At 47.9% G+C, this 19,069-nt stretch overlaps 1 protein-coding gene across 10 annotated transcripts in view; it reads left to right on the top strand.

The window, feature by feature from the left end:
- CACNA1A (calcium voltage-gated channel subunit alpha1 A) overlaps window positions 1-19,069 on the top strand; it is a 387,084-nt gene that overhangs the window by 131,607 nt on the left and 236,408 nt on the right. For 9 of the 10 annotated variants that reach the window (XM_043466834.1, XM_043466833.1, XM_043466837.1 and 6 more), the window contains one exon: window positions 2,311-2,604. In XM_043466834.1, the coding sequence (XP_043322769.1) occupies window positions 2,311-2,604 (294 nt within the window). Of the gene's footprint in view, window positions 1-1,131; window positions 1,903-2,310; window positions 2,605-19,069 lie in introns of those variants that run through there. The other variant, XM_043466839.1, reaches the window with a different exon arrangement.

Below are 19,069 nucleotides of genomic sequence, written 5' to 3'. Positions count from 1 at the left end.
ATGGGGCTTCCCAGGTAGCACAATTGGTAAAGAACCTGAAGGCCAATGCAGGAGACATAAAAGACTCAGGTTCGATCCCTGGATTGGGAAGATCCCCTAGAGAAGGAAATGGCAACCCACTCCAGTATTATGGCCTGGAGAATCCCATGGACAGAGAAGCCTGGCGGGCAACAGTCCAGAGGGTTGCAAAAGAGTCAGACATGACTGAAGTGATGTAGCACGTACACACATATATTCATATAAAATCTAAGGAGATGCAAAGTGGAACTGTGTTGTTTAGGAATGCACAATAAAGTAGTAAAAGTATAAAGAACAGCAAGGTTATTAATACCATAAAATCAGGATGCCAGTATATTGCTGAGGAGAATGGGTATATGTGTGTTTCCGGAGAGGCAGCAAGGTGCCCTTTCCATCTGAACTTGGGTGTTAGTTTCCTGTGTGCCTGTTTCACAGCAAATTCTTAAACTGTGTTATTTATGCTCTGAGTATTTTTCTGTGTGTTTTCAGTTTCACAGTATAAAAGGGGCCCTGTAGTGGCTCTGGAGGGAAGCAAACACCATGGGACACACAGAAGCCAGACCTTTATCCAGCCAAGTAGGACCTGGTTAGTTATCTGCTCCTGGCCAGTTCAGATTGGACACCCCTGAGGGTCTTTCCGAAGATAGGGGTCAATATTTCATTCCAGTTTGCAGGGCCTCCATGATTTGAAACTTTCACAGAAGTACCATCAAACCATGCTCCCAGGTTTTCAAATTGGTGTTTTGCTAAATAGAGCAAATGTGGGTAGAGGACTCACTCTAGACTTGCATCTCCATCCTTTTCTGTCTTTAAGTTTCTTCCTTCCTCCCTCCTTCTCCTTGCAAGATGCTGGGAGCGTCCGGCTGTCTGCAACTGAAATGGAACCCGTTGGAAAACAAGGTTTCCTCCCAAGGGAGGAGAAATCTGTCGTCCCAACTTCCCCCTTGCCACCAGACCATCCGGCTGTCCCCTCTCTCCCCCACAAAACTCCGCGAAGCCAGGTCCCCTCGCGCCTCCGCGATTGGTCGCGGGCCATCATGTGTCCCCCACTTGGGGTGGGTCTTTCTCCCGTTAAACTCATCAAACGCTCCTCTTTGGAGCTTCGCTGGCCAGTGGTTCAGACCTTTGCGCCCGTTTTCCCCCTTTCTTTCCCCTTCCCCCCGCCATCCTTCCACACCAGTCTTATTTTAGCAAAATCTAGAGAAGAAGGAGGAGGAGGCATTGGGGCGGGGAGGGGGATGGTGGACGCTAGGCATTGCAGCATCCGGAGCAGCTATTGAGTGGCTAAGAGAACCGCGCATCCCTCTCCCCCTCTCGCGCTCTCTCTCTCTCGTTTTTTTTTTCCCCCCCTCTTGTTGGGAATTTTCAGGATTTCATTGCTGCAATTTAACCCCAAGATGAGGCACGGTTGAGTGAAACGCTGCGCGCACACGCACATTCACACTCCTCCTTGGGCTGAAGAGGCAGCCGCTGGTGATTCTGGAAGGAAAAAAAAATCACCGGGACCCTGCGGCTTCAAGACTCCTTAAGACCTCTTCGGAGTGTTTCCCTCCCCCTTCCCCTTCTTTCCTTTCCCCTTAATACTCTTAATTTAATTTTTTGACTACAGATCTTTCAGCATTTTTAAGGTCTAGGAACTCAAGCAAAACAGAAAGGGTTGTTTCTTTTTTTTTTTTTTCTTTTTTAATTTGGGGGCTGCCTTTCCCCTCCCCCCCAGGAAAGACTTGCTTTTTATTTTTATTTTTCTTAATAAAATTTTTTCTAATGGGCCGAGCGCACTGCTTTTGCAAGATGCCAGCCTGACCCGGACCCCGGAGGGGATTTGAAGCTTCCACTGCGTCCCGGGGGGCGTCCTTTGCAAATCCTTCGAGTCTTAAAGGGGGTGTGCGTTTTTTTTTTTTTTAACTGCCTTCCCCCCCCCCCCTTTTTTTTTCCGGAGTGGGTGGATTGGGGATTGCCTGGATTCCTTCCTCGGTTATTTTTTGCCTCGCTTCTCTCTCCCCTCCCCCCTTCCCCGGCCCCCGCGCCCCGCCCCCGCACCCTCCTCCAGCCCCTCCTTCTCCGGGGTCAGCCAGGAAGATGTCCCGAGCTGCTGCTATCCCCGGCTGGGGCCGGGCAGCCGCCTTGTGAGCCCCCGACCCGAGGCGCCGAGCCGCCGCCGCCCGATGGGCTGGGCCGTGGAGCGTCTCCGCAGTCGCAGCTCCGGCCGCCGTCTTCACAGCATCGGCGGCGGCGGCGGCGCCTTCCGCATCGTTCGCCGCAGCGTAACCCGGAGCCCTTTGCTCTTTGCAGAATGGCCCGCTTCGGAGACGAGATGCCGGCCCGCTACGGGGGAGGAGGCTCCGGGGCAGCCGCCGGGGTGGTCGTGGGCGCCGGAGGCGGGCGAGGAGCCGGGGGCAGCCGGCAGGGCGGGCAGCCCGGGGCGCAAAGGATGTACAAGCAGTCAATGGCGCAGAGAGCGCGGACCATGGCCCTCTACAACCCCATCCCCGTCCGACAGAACTGCCTCACGGTCAACCGGTCTCTATTCCTCTTCAGCGAGGACAACGTGGTGAGAAAATACGCCAAAAAGATCACCGAATGGCCATATCCTTTGCCCCGAACCCCCGGCAGCTGCGCCTCCCCCTCCTCCCTCCGCTTCCCCTCTTCCAGGCTGGGAGAGAGACCCGGGGGTTGATGGGAGGCGGTGGTGGGGGGGTCTTCCAGGGGATGGGAGAGGGGGCACCAGGAGGAGTGCGGAGCGTCTCTCCACCCCGATCTGGGTTGAGCTACTGTGCAGGCTTGGGGTTGGGGGGTGCCAGGGGGAGTGGATTCCTCCTAAGGACCGATTTCGGAAGGAGGGCTGGGCCCTGGGGGTCGTACAGGGGCCTTTAGAGCCAGTTCCGGGTGGGTCAGAGTTCTCCGGAATGAGCCTGGATCCGGCCAGGGCCTGGGCGCTCTGGCCGGGGCAGCGGAAGGACAGGGGGGAAGGCCTTGGCTGGGTTTCCCTTGCCGCCCCTCACCAGAGTCCACGGTTATCTCTAGAGACGGGCCCAGTCTCAGCTCTCAGGCCTCTCCACCCCTGCTGGCCCCGAGGTTGGGGGCCGCCCTCTCAAGGAGGGGACCTAGGGGCTCCCAGGGCCAAAAGCCAGTATGAGAGCATATGGCCTTCATACCGAGGGGCCAGCACTGGCCAGAATGAATATTCCCCAGTGGGCCGCTGGCTGGGAAGGGTTGAGGGGCATTTATTCTCCCCCATGTCTGCAGGTTCCATTGCCTTCTACCACTGATTAGGGATCTCATCATCTTTGGGGGTGTAGGATACATCCAAGTTTGCCCCTTCTGGGGCCCTGACCTGAAAGACCCAGGATGAGCTACTTCCATAAGAAAGACAGGACAAGAGAAAATGAGGTACCGGGTCCTTCCTGGGGTGCCCTGTCAGGCCTTGGGTTGGAATCGGCTTCTTCCACCCTAGAGACCCAGAAGGGGACACCAGGAGAGTCAGCCTTCATGTGGACATCTCGGGCAGGTAAATGCCTTTTTTTTTTTTAAAATTAAAGCTCCAGAGGAAGAAGGTGGAGTCCAGATTTCCCTCTGTGGAGATGCTATTAAAATGCAGATCCCCCTGTGTTTCTTTAAATTCGTGCCTGCTTGAAATAAACCTTGAGGAGGGCTTAACATCTGTTGAGATGTAGGCAGGCAAGGATGGGTAATTAGTCGGGCTTTCTAGCAGTTATCTAAGCATGACCCAGATTCCAAGTGGGGGGAATGCACCCTGCTCCCCAGGCCGGCCGGACACTGTGCCGTGCCCAAGTGTGCTGCTCCTCGGCTGGGTTCCAACTGGCTGCCCTCAGTGTAAAAATGAACAGGACTGGTTGGGTCCCTGGGCTTCACTGATGAGCCCCCCATCCTCTTTGTGTGTGGTTTTGACTGTTATACACCCTACAAGGCTGAACCCTGGGTAGTCCTGGGGTTGCTTATTGGAGGAACACGTTGGCTGGTGGATTCACTTTGAGCAGGGCTCAGGATTGAGCAGGATTTGGGCTTCTGGGCCCCGAAACTGCAACAGAGGGCTCTGAGCTTTTGGAGTGTGTGTGAACAGTTTACTTGGAGGGTGGTGAAAATTCAGAGGTTCAGCAGCTGTCTTTTGGGAGGGGTGTACCACTAATCACGATGTCATTTTGATGGGTGCCCCAGGCAGGAGCCAGGTCTTTGCCTCCCAAGTTTCAACCTTGTGATGATCTGTTGAAATGGTCCGGGGTCTTGTAATCACTCTGCTTGTCTCCCCTCAATCCCTGGAGGAGTAGGGGGAGCACAGAGAATGGCAAGATGTCACTGTGTGCAGGATCAGACAAGTCGGGGGTGTCCAGGAAGGATTCACTGGGCTGACAGGTTTCCGGGTTGAAAATGGCTTTAGATTGCCTTCCGGAGCCTGGATTTAGAGTCTTCTAAGAGGAAAGGAAGAAGGTGGGAGTCCAAATGTGTCCTTAACTCACCCCAGTCCAGCCTGAATCCTGCAGATCGGAGAACTGTTGGGGAGTGAGGGGATGGCAACAGTCCTTTGGAAGGAGGAATCTTAAAAGAGAGATGCAGGTGACCTGGGAGCACTCGGTCCTTGAGAGGGTTTCTCTGGCTTTCATGCTCTCAGGAGCTTCGTGATGAGTTTGTGCATTTTGCTGTTTGCAGCCAGTTTCTGTTCACTCTCTGGGCCTGAGGCAGCAAACACATTATACAGTCCCTCTATCAAAGGGGAGCGCTCTCCACTCCCCCAATCTGTCCCCAAGCAGAGTCATCCAGGACTGAGCTTTGGTGGGGGGCGGGGGTGTTGGGGAGGAGAGAGGATGACAGGGGAGGGGACAGAGAGATGGGGGCTGGGTAAGGAAATCTGGGCCAGCGCAAAGAGATTGGATGTGTGGAAACATCGAGGAGTCAGGGCACCGGGGCAGAACATTGACTTGAGTATCCAAATATTTCTGCCATTAAAAAACGTGTTTAAGTACTTATTTAGAACTTTAAAAATAAAGACTTACATGTATATATATATTTCCCTGTATTTAGAGAGAGAGAGGAAAGTACCCAAGTCAAGTCCAGCTTAGTAATTGAACATCATGGCATTAGCATCTGGGCAAAGGAAAAGAATGTGACCAGCTCCCCAAAAGTCCCCTCCCACCTCCTTCCAGTTAATCCCCCTACAAGGGTTACCACTACCCCGACTTCTGACCCCATGGGTTCATTTGGGCTCCTTTTAAGCCTCCTGGAAATGGAGTCAGAGGCTGTGTTCCTCTGTGTCTGGCTTTTTTTTTTTTCCGCTCAGCAATCTGTCTATGAGATGGAGCCATGTCGCTTCAGGTCATTGTTGGTTTTCCTTCTCAACGCTGTGTGATACTTTGTTGTTGACTCTCTGCAATGTAGTTCTCCATTCTATGGTTGAGGGCCATTGGAGTAATTTCCAGACTGTGGTGCTGGGAACGTTCCTGTGTGTGTCTTCAGTTGAACTTTGTATGGAAGGCGTTTCTCTTGAGTTTGTACCTAACAGCGGATGACGTGTACTTGGAAATAGCATTTACTGAGGGTCGCAGGTGAGTGGGCAAAGCAGATTTCTCAGTGCCATGTGAAGGAGGAGTCATTACTCGTTCCATGAACTTGGCTGTGTGCTCCTAGGGCCTGGGCATTACCTCCAACATGCAAATTCCAGCATGGCATGCTGGTGGAGGGTGCAAACTTGCATTCTCCATGCTCATGGGCACTTTGCCTCTGTGATCCACACCCCGCTCCACTTCTGCACCCCACTGTCCTCGGCAGCTCCAGCTTGAAGCCAGCAGTGAGATTTAAAGAGATTCTCAGGAATTTGATTTTTCTCTTCCTAAGTCAGAAAACCCACATGGAAATCTTTGATGTTTGGGTTTCCATTGGTGTTCTTCACTCTCGAAGGAGTCCAGGCAGCCGAGCTGTCTGGACCACACACCTGGGTTCTGTGTTCTCGTGGATGGGAAGGCTGATTTAAATATGGCTGTGACGGGCTCTGATGATGACTTCTAAAGAGCTCAAATCTGTCAGCTCAATAAGGCGCATCTGTCAACCTTCCTCAGTCCCCATTTAATGCCACTCACTCCTGACGCTCTCCTAGCGCCAGTGTGAATGTCATCTTCCTCCAGCCCTGCTGATGCCAGCAGATCGTCCCCTGAGCACTGGGTAGGAATGTGGGCCATGGCAAGAGCTGCAGACTCTGGTCTCTGTCTTATCCTGCTCCTTCTCCCGAAGCACATGCAGGATTCCAGGTTCTCACCCCCTCATTTTCGGGAATCTCAGTGAGAAACCACAGTCCCCTCACATCAGATGCCCACTTTTTTTTTTTTAATCAAAAACTCTCTAAAGAGGAATGTTCTGCACAGGAAGCAGACAGTGACGCCCTGGGAGATGTTGGAGCATATTATCAGAGCCTTGGCCCACCCGGAAAGTAGATCGTGCTAGAAGGGCAAGGGAGAATGGCTGTTTAATTCTTCTCCTAGATCAGTGTGGCAGATATTTCCAGAAGAGCAAAACTCTTTGTGAAGTAGAAATTAGTATGACTTTTCCCTTGGGATTTTTTTTCCCCCCTCCACAATCCCGAAATTCTGAAAAATAAAAGATCAGCTCATTAAGGAGTTCAAAACCTACCTGGAGCTGACCCCAATGTCTACTGTTAATTTACCGTCTTCACTGATCCTACTTGGTGTGCATTTTGGGCTTCCCAGGTGGTGCTAGTGGTAAAGAACCCACCTGCCAATGCAGGAGGCATAGAGATGCAGGTTCACTCCCTGGATTGGGAAGATCCCTTGGAGGAAGATATGGCAACCCACTCCAGTATTCTTGCCTAGAGAACCCCATGGGCAGAGGAGCCTGGCAGGCTTCAGCCCATAGGGTTGAAAAGAGTTGGACATGACTGAAGCGACTTAGCATGGTGTGCATTTTGGTACATTTTACTGAAGAAATGGTAGGTATGCTTGACTCTGGGATGCTGCTCCAGCCACCCCACCGCAAGTGTTATTTATACTTTGTAGTACTTTCTAGACTTAACTGAGTGTGAGGATTGCCTTGTTAAAATGGTGAGTCTTGTCCAGCAGGTTTGGGGTGGGGTCTGAAGTCAGATGGGGCTTCCCAGGTGGCTCAGTGGTAAAGAACTCACCTGCCAATACAGGAGACATAAGAGACGTGAGTTCCATCCCTGGGTCGGGAAGATCCCCTGGAAGAGGGCATGGCAACCCACTCCAGTATTCTTGCCTGGAGAATCCCTTGGCCAAAGGAGCCTGGTGGGCTCCAGTCCATGGGGTCACAGAGTCAGACACAACTGTAGCGACTTAGCACGAACGCTGGAGTCAGACAGGCTACCATTGCACCGTGAAGTCACTGGGGTGGGGTCTTTTCTAACAAGCCTCCAGGGATTGACCACGCTGTTGGTCCACAAGTTATACTTGGAGTATTCAGATCACATCATAGATGCATCCTCTTTTTTTCTCTTTTTCTCAAAAACCGGGTTTATTGAAGTATTCAATATAAATTACTTCCAGTGAAATTCACCCTTTTAAGCGTACAGTTCTGAGTTTTGACAGATGCATGTAGTCATGTAGCCAACACCAGAATCAAAATAGGGAATAATTTCATCAACCTAGAGTATCCCCTGGTCCCCTTTGAGTCAGCACCCCACTACACAAGCCCTGATCTTTTCTCCATCCTTATTGTTGTCTAGTCACAGAGTTGTATCTGACTCTTTTCGACCCCATGGACTGTAGACCACCAGGTTCCTCCGTCCATGGGATTTCTTAGGCAAGTATACTGGAGCGGGTTGCCATTTCCTCCTCCAGAGGATCTTCTCAATCCAGGGATCGAACCCGTGTCTTCTGCATTGGCAGGTGGATTCTTTACCACTGGGCCATCTGAAAAGACTCTTTGTATCCTTATAGTTTTGCCTTTTCTAGGAGGTCATATAAATAGAATCAGACAGTATGCAGCCTTTGAATTCTGGATTCTTTTTTGTAGCCTTTGCGATCCATTCATGTTGTTGTGTGTATCATTTATTCATTCTTTTGAGTGCTGAGTCGTATTCCATGGGATGACTGGAGCAGAGCGCCTTCTTCCATTTCCCAGGATGTTTCCAGTTTGGGCGATTATGAATAGAGCTGCTACAAACATTGGTAGATGGGTTTTAGTGGGAAACATTTGGGAATGTACATTTTATTTCTCAGATAAATACCCAGGAGTAGGTTTGCTGGGTTATGTGGTAAGAGTGTGTTTAACTTTGTAAGAGAATGCCAAACTGTTTTCCAAAGTGGTTGTGCCATTTTACATTCCCATCCTGTGATCCCTTTAAAAGCACCATGTTCTAAGCTCCAAAGTGCATCTGGCCTCAAGGGTTTAGCATAAAGGATTGTGGATGTGTGGAGAGGAGCAGAAGTGGTAGCATTAAGTGCCAGTCAGAGAAATTAGAAGGGATGAGCATGTCACTTGAAGCTATGTGCTTGCTCTGGTTTGAAGTCTGGCAACGGAGTGGGGTCTCCAGTGTGGCAGAAAGGGGTCTCTGATGGAGAGGGGTGCCTCGGCAATAAAAAGTCGACCTCTGAGGCTGTGAGACCTATGCCTGCCACCCTCTTCCCCACTGCCACCCCACCACGTTTGGCACAAAGTAGGTACTCCATAAATGTTTGTCTGATGAATGACAAAAATGCCTTTCTTTACCCATTTTCCAAATTATAGAGATCTGATTCACCTATGTACCCATGTTTTAGGTTTTCAGTGGGTTTTAGGTTCGGATGGTGGGATGACGGGAGGCATGTGTGTACGTGAGGTTATTAGACCAAAGAAGATCTCTGAAATGTTAGTGCTCGAGAAATCCAGGAGCAGTGGCCCCTTGAGAGTGGAGTCTTCTCCTGGGGCTTTAGGGGGGACATCTGTTGGGCTGTTGTTCAGTAGCTAAGTCATGGCTGACTCTTTGTGGCCCCGTGGACTGCAGCACGCCAGACTTCCCTGTCCTGCACTATCTTCCGGAGTTTGCTTGAATTCATGTCCAGTGAGTCAGTGATGCCGTCCAGCCATCTCATCCTCTGTCACCCCCTTCTCCTCCGGCCCTCAGTCTTTCCCAGCATCAGTTTCCAGTGAGTCGGCTCTTCACATCAGGTGGCCAAAGTATTGGCGCTTCAGCATCAGTCCCTTTCCAGTGAATATTCAGGCCTGATTTCTGTTGGGTACCTGGAGCTTATGGACACCCCGCCCCATTGCTCGCCCAGTAGCAAGCACACACATGCACTCCTTCAACAATGGAAAGCACCACTAGGAAGGTGGAATCAGTCCAGAGATGTGGGGTCCATCGTTCATCCTGAAACCCCAGTTAATACATTTCCAGGGATGCTAACTCAACTCATAAGGGATGCGGGTGGTACTGTGAAATATAACAGAGAGGTGAGGGAGAGCACTGTGAGCTTTAAGTCAGCCAGGCCTGGGTTCAGATGACTCACGAGCTGCCTGAAGCCTCAGGGCCTCAGTTTCCTCATGCAGTTGATGAGGGTGTTGCTTCTGAGTTCATGTTCCTGGGCAGGATCTCGAGGAGGTCACAGGGGATCAGGCATGGGAAATGCTCAGCCCAGTGTCCCGTTACAGAGAAAGCTCTGAAATGCATGAACCATGATATTGGAGAGTACTTTCTTCTCCTTACATTCTATTTTGGAAACGTTGTCTAGAAACCAGGCTCTCTGGGTTAGGAGTGGGAGAGAAGGGCCCCTCTGTTGACTGGCCAGTTTGGATTCATTAATCTGACTGTGCACTCTTGTCTTTTAAATGGAAATACCGTTGATTTACAATGTTGTTAGTTTCAGATATACAGCAAAGTGATTCAGTTATGCATATATATATAAGTATTTTCAGAGTCTTTTCCCTTATAGGTTATTATAAAATATTGAATATAGCTCCCTGGGCTGTACAGTAGTCTGTTTATCTCAATCCCAAAGCCTTAATTTACCCCTCCCCTCCCCCGTTCCCCTTTGGTAACCCATTTGCATTCTCCTTTCTCTCTGGAAGCTTTAAGTTGGGGGCGGGGAGGAGAACTACGTGGCCACTTGACCTATTTTTCTATTCTCTTTGGTCTGAGGTAAAATTGTCTTGTCTCCCTTGGTTCCTTGCTTGGTGGGTGACAAGGTGAGGGAGTTTGAAAGTGTATAATTAGCTCCCCTGCCCCGCCCCGCCTCCTCCTCCTGAGCCACAGGGTCCGACGCAGGATGGAGACCGCAGGCCTAGGACAGCTCCTGTGGCCGTCCCAGGCGACTCCTGAGAGCTGAGCAGTAGACCCCTGCTCAGCTTTGCGGTTAAGTTACCTCCCGCCTCCCCCCAGTTTCTGTCTCTCTTCTTTCTCCCTTCTCCCTCACTTCCTGGGAGCATAGAGGAAGACCGGGAACATTCCAGGAGAGGAATCCAGGTGGGTGGGCTCAGCAACTCGGGTTTCACAAACCACTGGGCATTAGTCCTTGTCTGGGTAGGGTGACCAGATGTCCCAGTTTGCCTGGCCCTGTCCTGGTTTCAGCATCTTGAAAAGCCCAACAGTTTGGAGCTAACAAGGACTTTGGTGACCCTACCGTTGAGCTGTTTTGTTTTTTTTTAATTGGAGGATAATTGCCTTGCAATGTTGTGCTGGCTTCTTCTACTGTACAACAGTGTGGATCAGCTATAGGTGTACATACATCCCCCCTTTTTGAGCCTCCCAGTCACCCTCGCATCCCAGCCCTCTAGGTCATCGCAGAGCTCCAAGCTGAGCTCCCGTGCTATTCAGCTGCTTCCGGCTAGCTAGCTATCTGCTAGTGAATTCTGAACACCCCAGGGATGTCGGGAGCCAGAGATGGTGCCAGTGCCCAGGAAAGACGAAGATAAGTAACTTTTTTTCCCCTGAAAAGCTGAGACTTTATCTTGGAATGAATTGTGCTTTTGGAAGCTACTTATTTAAGGCAGCTAATGCGAGAGAGATCCCAGTTCTGAAGCGCGAAATTCCAGAGTTAAATACGGATCAAGTTTTGTCGTCTCTCTTGGGTCAGAGGCGGCTTTATCTTCTTTTCAGCTTGGGAACATTCTTGGGTCTTCCTCTAAGGTGTTCTCTACTCGGGTTGGACCTGGAACCCGGGTATTAGCAGCCCTTCCCCCCACAACACTATTTAAGAGGCCCGCCCCACCCCCCTCCGTGGAGCAATGAAGGAAAACGCAATTTCATCGCCCACCTGCCAGTAAATAATATTCATGCTGTTAAGTTCTGTTCTCATTTTAGGTCTGTGCGTAAAGTATTATATAATTTTAAACCAATTTTAAAGTATTTTTATACAAGCAGCGTTTGCAGGAGGGCGAAGTCTGATCTCGAGAATAAAACTGACAGATTCGTCTTAAACGAGACTTGGGTACAGACCTAGAACTTGCTCTGTGAGGGGGTTACCCAGTTTCTGACCTTCCAGAACCTGCTATATCTTTTTTAAAAACTTTTTAAAAAATTAAACATTTTATTTGGTCCTGGAGTATAGCTGATTAACAATGTTGTGTTAATTCAGGAGAACAGCAAAGGGACTCAGCCATCCATATACATGCATCCATTCTCCTCTAAACTCTTCTCCCTGCCAGGCTGCCACATAACCTTGAAGAGACTGCCCTGTGCTGTGCAATAGTAGGTCCTTGTTGGTTATCCTTTTAATTTTATTAAAAAAAATTTTTTTTTTGGCAAGGGGATTTTCTTTATTTGAAGAGGCACTCCTGGTTTGTTTGTTTTAAAAAGACTTCTTATTTTGTATTGGGATATTTCCCTGTCTTATAAAATAGGTCCTTGTTGGTTATCCATTTTAAATGTAGCAGTGTGTACATGTCCATCCCAAGCTCCCTAACTGTCCCTTCTCCCCATCCTTCCCCCGCCCCCCCTGCCGGCAACCCTAAGTATGGAGAACCTGTTGTATTTTTTTGTTCCATTAACCTTTATTATTTCCTTTATTAGTAAAAATGGGCATGGGAACCTCTGCTGATCCTCACTTGCTGCTATGAGATGTTTGTGGTGTCCATGGAGGGATATGCTTGTTTGAGCAATAGCACCAGGGGTGGAGGCTGAAAGGAGAAGAGGTGGGGAGGGGAGGTGATACTGGTGGAGGAGAAGCAAAGGGTTTGGGAATAGGTGGCCCTGGTTGTGCATCTTAGCTCCAACTCCCGGGAACTGTGCCTCAGCCTCTTCATCTGTACAATGGGCATAATAGTCCTACAACCAGGAGATCGTGAGAGGATTGAAAGATACGTGAAAGCATGTGGTGGATATGATTGGTCTGTAAGAAGTACCAGAATGGGCGAGAGTACCAGAATGGATGCTGTAGATCCATGGTTGCAAGGGCTGGGTCTGTTGTGGTCACCACTCTGGCCCTGTGCTGGGTACCTACAGTAGCTGAATACGTGAGTCTGGGATGTTTTCTTGCACCTTATTTGAACAGTGACTTGCTTTAATCCTATTCTGGATTCACAACACACTCTGGATATTGTCTCTCCTTTCGTTTATTTTTCCTTATTATTTTAATACTGTATGGAGACACACTGATGGATCTGCTACCCGAGTCAAGAACTAGAACACTGGCTCCCAAAGCGTGGTCCCCAGCCGGGCAGCGTCAGCATCACCTGCTGTGGGGCCGAGATGCTTACCCTTGGGCCAACTCCAGTATGCCCTGGAGGGCTGTTGAAACACAGGTGGTTGGGCTTTGCCCCCAGTTTCCGATTCAAGAGGTGTAGGGTGGAACCCGAGAATTTTCATTTCTAGCAAGTTCCCAGGAGCTGCTGATCCTGCCAGTTTGGGGATCCCCCTGAACTAGAACATGCTCAGTAATTTACTTCTACCTACAGCCTCTGACCCTGCCTTGGCTTCCCGCCCCTCCCCCGCTCACTCCCCCAAAGGCAACACTCTCTCTTGGATTGGGGGTGTCTTTTTTAAAAAGTAATTTATTATTCATTTATTTACTTAGGCTGTGGTGGGTCTTCGTTACTGTGTGGGCTTTCTCTAGTTTCAGGGAGTAGGGGCTACTCTGTTGTTGTGGTGTGCAGGCTTCTCATTGCAGTGGCTTCTCTTGTATTGGAGCACGGACTCTAGGGCACATGGGCTTCAGTAGCTGTGGTTCCCAGGCTCTGGAGCACAAGCTCAATAGTTACGACGAGTTGCTCTGCACAACGTGTGGAATCTTCCCAGACCAGGCATCGAACCCGTGTCTCCTCCGCTGGCAAGTGGGTTGTTTACCACTGAACCGCCGGGGAAATTCCTGGATTGGATGTGTCTTATTCCCTTTCTTTCTTTTTAAAGACATTTTATCACACTTTTATATATGCCTTAACTCTAATTAGTTTTACTTTCGTGGTTTCTGAGCCTTTTTAGCCTTCTGGAAATTGCCCTTGCTTTTTTCACTCAATTTTATGTTTCTAAGATTCATCTCTTTTATTTGAGTGTAGCTGGAGGTCATTTATTTTTCTCCGTATAATATTGTATTCTGTGATGATACAACAATTTATCCACTTTCCTGGATGATGGACATTTGGGATGTTTCCAGATTTCTTGTTTTTTTGCTATTATGAACAGTGCTGCAGTACTGAATAAATAATTTTGGAATGAATGAATTCAAGGTGTTAATTTTAGTCTGTGTACTTGGGAATGTCGCTTCAGCTAGAATCAGCTGAGATTCATCAGCGTTTATGGAACACCAGCCATCTGACAGGCACTGGCTAAGCCATTTCACAGTCTACCCATCCTTCTCTCTAAGGGCTGGGTCAGCCAGACAGCCTCTGTTCTTCCTTGTCTTCTGAAAGTCAACCTGTGTTATAGGCGTTGGTGACTGCTGTTAGTGGAGGAGCATCAGGGCTGATTTGAGAGCTTGGACTCTGGAGTCAGGGGAATGGGGTTCCAAAACTAACTCTTGCTAGTCTCTAGCTGTGTGACCTTGCTCAAGTCTTTTAAGCATTCTATGCCTCAGTTTCCCAGTTTGTCTAAAGGGAGTTCTAATAGTACCTATCTTAGAAGATCAAATTAGTTAATACATGTTACGCTTAGAAAATAGTGCCTGGAAATTAGCATTATATGTGTTTATATATGGATGGATGGAACAATGGATCGATGGGAGGGAAGAAGGAAGCATGAGCTTATTTGAGTGGCCTTTCTGACCCAGTGCTTGGAATAGTGCATGACACACAGTAGGTGCTATGTGAAAGTGTTAGTTGCTCAGTCGTGTCTGACTCTTTGCGACCCCATGGACTGTAGCCTGGCAGGCTCCTCTGTGCGTGGAATTCTCTAGGCAAGAATACTGGAGTGGGTTGCCATTCTCTTCTCCAAAGGATTTTCCCAACTCAGGAATCAAACCTAGGTTTCCTGCATTTCAGGCAGATTCATTACCATTTGAGCCACCAGGAAAGTCCTACGTGCTACATAGTATTAGTTATTATTCTGCCTTTGCTTGCCAAAACTCTCAATCCCCTTGATCTCTGTTATTCTTTGGCATATATCTTGAGACCCCCATCTTCCTGGATTATCAACTGAACCACCATTGCTGCAATGTAGAATTCAAGGGGAAAACAGTTAGGGGGGGTCATGTTATCAATATTTGTAGATACTAGAATTCCCTGATTCCAAGGCCCAGGCAAATTTTTTCTCATCTCAGCAATCCTTGTCTATATCCCTGATCAACTTCATCTCCCATTCCCTATACCCCACTGCCAGGCTTTCTCCAATGCCAGACTCTTTCCAGTCTGCTCACAGCTTCCCCTTCTTCTAACCATACCCTGCTTTCTAAATGTACCATCTTTGAAAACAAAGACTTCAAACCAGTGAGAATAGGCCAGCTTCTATGCAGGTCTTATAAGGACTTGGAGCATTTGGGTCTTGCACAAATTAGAATAGTCAGAAATTTTTGGAAGAGTTGCTAGAATGTAGAATTTTAACAGTTTGGCCTGTTCCTAATCACAACAGAGTCTAAAGTTTAGGATCATTGATTAATATTTGTGATTTAGAGGGGAGAAGTATCTTATGCAGTTAGTGTTGAATGAGTGGATAGTTGGATAGATTTGTGGGTGGTTGGACAGATGGACAAATAGGTGAATGAGTTAGATGGAATGAAAGAAGGCAGGATGGATGGATGAGACAAAGAAAAGATGAATGATGCTGGATGGGTGGGTTATAAGGGGTGGATAAGTAGACTGATGAGTGATAAGTAGATGGGTGGTGGACAGACGATGAAAGGATGAGTGATGAAAGAAAGAAAGGATGAATGGGTAAATATATGAGTGGATAATAGATGGCAGGTGACTGACTGGACTGGATTGAAGAGTAAAAAGATGAATGGGTGGATTAATAGATGGATGGAAATGGATGGATGGATGGGTGGATGGGTGGTGTTAGATCTAAGGGTGTGTGGAAGGGTGGATGTCCTTGTCTGGGTCTCTGATATTTGATGTTCTTATTGGCTTGGAGATGACTGAATCCTTCCACTTACCACCCCCAATGCTAAGCGACTCTTGCTTGCTTTGTGAAAAGCAGTAAGATGGTATGCTTGTGTCTTACCTCTAATTAGAAAGCTCCTTGAGTATAGGGAACAGTGATTTACCTTCCTCACATCCCCCAACAGTTCCCACATTGTATCATGCATGAGTGTTTGTTCATTAAGTAATGATGAGAAAAATTAACAGTGTTCTTGACAAAGACTATTAAAATTCTGGAAACAACACTTCCATTTTTTTTTTTTCATTTCAATACTGGGACTAAAAGTGGAATTCCTTGGCTTTTGCTCCCTTGGTTAATAGTGGTGGACTAATGGAATATCTCTCTTCCAAGTAGGTTGGGTAAATGTCCCAGATGCTTACTCACTGGTCAGAGATTGCAGATTATAGAGGTACTAGGTTCTACAAGGCCCCTCATGATCTAAAAAGTCCCTGTTTTGTCTTTGATCTCATTTCTTCCATTCTCTACACCTTCCACTCTGTCTCAGCCCCACTGAGCCTTTTTGCTCAAATCTAGCTTTTGCATCTGTAGGCATCTGTGCTGGTGCTTCCCTCTGCTTGCTTCTCATTGTTTCTCCAGGTCTCCCAATGGCTGACTCCTCTTCGTCTAAGTCTTAGCCTAAAAGTAACCTTCTCCAGGAGGCCTATCATCTTCATTTGTTGAATACCTAAAGTACAAAGAATGTGAAATATATGTATACTCTCCTATCCAGAGAGAATCTCTGGTGATATTTTAATGTATTTCATTCCACCTATGTTTATGGATATTAGCTTTTATGAACCAGTGGCATTTCCATGCCACTAGATATTCTTGGACAACAGCATCAGGACGACCATGTATAGTTGTACAGAGTGCACCCGCACAAGGGTATTGTATCTCCTATCATAACTGTACATTTATCATTTCAATTTCTCAGATGATGAAAGCGTCAGTATCTTGTTCTAGCAAAATGAAGATATTATGACAGTTTTTTGACAGATGGACCTAACAACTTGAAAAAGGGGCGTCTTATTTAAATTCACACAGTGGTGCTATATGGGTTGGCATCAACTCCAGAAAAGACTGTTGCTAATATCTGATGACATTCCACTTTATGGATATACCATCCTTCTTGTAACCATCCCCAGTCCTTTGTTTTGTTTATAAACAACAGCGCAATGAACATCTTTGTGCGTAAAGCTGTGTCCCCGGTGCTGATTATTTTCAGACTGAAAATAATCTGGTCTGGAGGTTGCACTCAAGTCGTAAAACTGTTGCCACCTCTTTCCTTGACTCTGAAAAGGGATTTGGAGGCTAGGTGACTTGAAATCTGGAAAGTTGAGGAGGAGTATGGGAAGAACAGTTGATTGGTTTGGAATTTTTCCTAGGCTGCATGTGAAGCAGTGCTTTTGAATTGGGGGTGGTTTTGCCTTCCAGGGGACTTTCGGCAGTGTCTGGAGATATTTTTGGGTGTCACGAATGTGGAGGGTGGGGTGCTACTGGTTCTTAGAAGATAGAAGCCGGGGATGTACTGAGCGCCCTAAAATGTACAGGACAGCACCCTCCTGCTCCCATCCGTGAAAAACTACCCAACCCTAGATGTCAATATTGCAGAGACTGAGACATCTTGATGTAAAAGATGTCACGGATTCCTCGGAGGAGAGTGGGTGGATTTAGGGTTTGGGGGTTACTTACATTTTACTTACAGTTTCTCTTCCTCGCTGGGTGTCTGAGCCAGCTTTCTCTGAACTTTAGATCCCACACTATCAGCAACAGGCTTGCTACTGACAGATTCGTTGATGTAAATATAGATGAGTATATAGAAGGAAATCTCAGCTGGAGTTGGAAAATGTTGGAATGAAAGCTGCTGCAACCTTCCTTTCTCTCTCCTTCTCCTTCTGTTGCCCAGTTTTTGAATCGTGTCTCACTTTTCTCTGGGCTTCTGGCACGGTGTGTACTGCTGGTGGAGATAGTGGTTCTGCTTCTTAAGTCTCCACACCCAAGGCTGGCCTTGGGCATGTCTAGGGCACCCTTGAGACGGATTCACTTGGAGATGCGAAGGGGGAGGGGAGTGCATTCATGATAAATTCATTCATTCAAAAATGTTTACTGACTACCTACTATGTGTCAGGCAGGTGAGGGGAGGTGAAGGGAGGAAGGTGACAAGATAGATTGTGTGGACCACAAGGGAAGATTTGTACTCCAAAGGAAATGGCGGCATCATTCCTGTCTTCCACCTGGCACATGTATACCTTTTGTTTTCCATAACAGAATTAGGGTCTTTTGTGTATTCACAATGTTTTGCTGTTTTTCCTCCAATACCAGCCACACTACGAGGACCTCACTATTTCCTTAGGACAGATTGCTGGAGGTGGCATGGCTGGGTCATATATCAGGCTTTGGGGCCAGGTTGCCAGGAAGAGCTAGACTGTGTCTTTTCAAACTTCGAGGTCCTGTTTCCCTGATCATGTGGCCCAGCTAACTGTCCTTGATTTTACATCGTAACCAATCAGATATGTGAAAAAAATGGACTCTCTTTGTGATGCAATATACATTTCTTCAGTTTCCAAAGACGCAGAACATTTTCCAGATCCACACAGGCTGTCTGTGTTTCCTTCGTGACGTCTCTGGTCACATCGTTAGCTCCATTTTCTCTAGAGACATTCATCACAGATAGCTTTGGGGGAAGTGGCACCAGGTTCTATAGACATTGAGGGGTTCTTTGGTTCTGTGTTGGGTTTGAAGCAGTGTAGTGGTTAAGAGGGAGGGCTGTAGAACCAGGCTACCTGGATTAAATCCCAGCTCTGCTTCTTTCCAATCTCATCATGTTGGACAAGTACTTCACCTTCTGGACCTCAATTTCCTCATCTGTAAAATGGGTATAACATGAGTTCCTGTCTTGTGGGGTTGTTATAAGGCTTAAACAGCACTTAATGCCTGGCTCATGGTGGGTGCTGAATCAGAGTTTGCCCTTATTATTGTGTGCTTATGCTGGTGCTGAAAACCCTCTTATTTCAGGGTGCAGTAGCTACTATGTGATTTAGAACAAGCTCTCCAAGCATTTAGTGCCAGTCACAGCTCTTCCAATTAACCAAACAGGATCTGCACCTCGCTATCCCCCCAAAAGCAACTGGATCATTTGCTGCATTTGTGATAGGTTTCCTCTCTTCAGTCCTTATGCTTGTTCGTGCCTGGAATTTCACTGGAGCTCCAATAAAGAGGAAGTGCCATATTTCAGGAGGACATGGAAACTGACTGCTTTTTTTCCCAAGTCTAGTTGGTAGCGTCTTTTATGGAGAGCTTATGAGTCCTCAGGCTGGGTGGGAAGCTCTTTGACCGATTTAATCTTTATATCAGTTCTCCGGGCTTAGTGGGTTTATTTTTGCCCCCATTTGACATATGTTCACACTGAGGCTCAAAGACTAAACTAGATCCCTGGCTCTGAAAGACAAGGACTCTTTCTTGCTGGAAACAACTTTTACTTTCTTTGGGCATCTTAACTCCACTCTTTTTTCTGGAAAGTGGTCTCCTCCACTCCTGGCTTGCACCCGTGCTTTGCCAAGGTTATGCATCTAACAAATGGGGAAACCT

Source organism: Cervus canadensis, chromosome 4, assembly GCF_019320065.1.
Source record: "Cervus canadensis isolate Bull #8, Minnesota chromosome 4, ASM1932006v1, whole genome shotgun sequence".
Taxonomy (NCBI): domain Eukaryota; kingdom Metazoa; phylum Chordata; class Mammalia; order Artiodactyla; family Cervidae; genus Cervus; species Cervus canadensis.
This window is presented reverse-complemented; position numbering and strand designations above follow the sequence as displayed.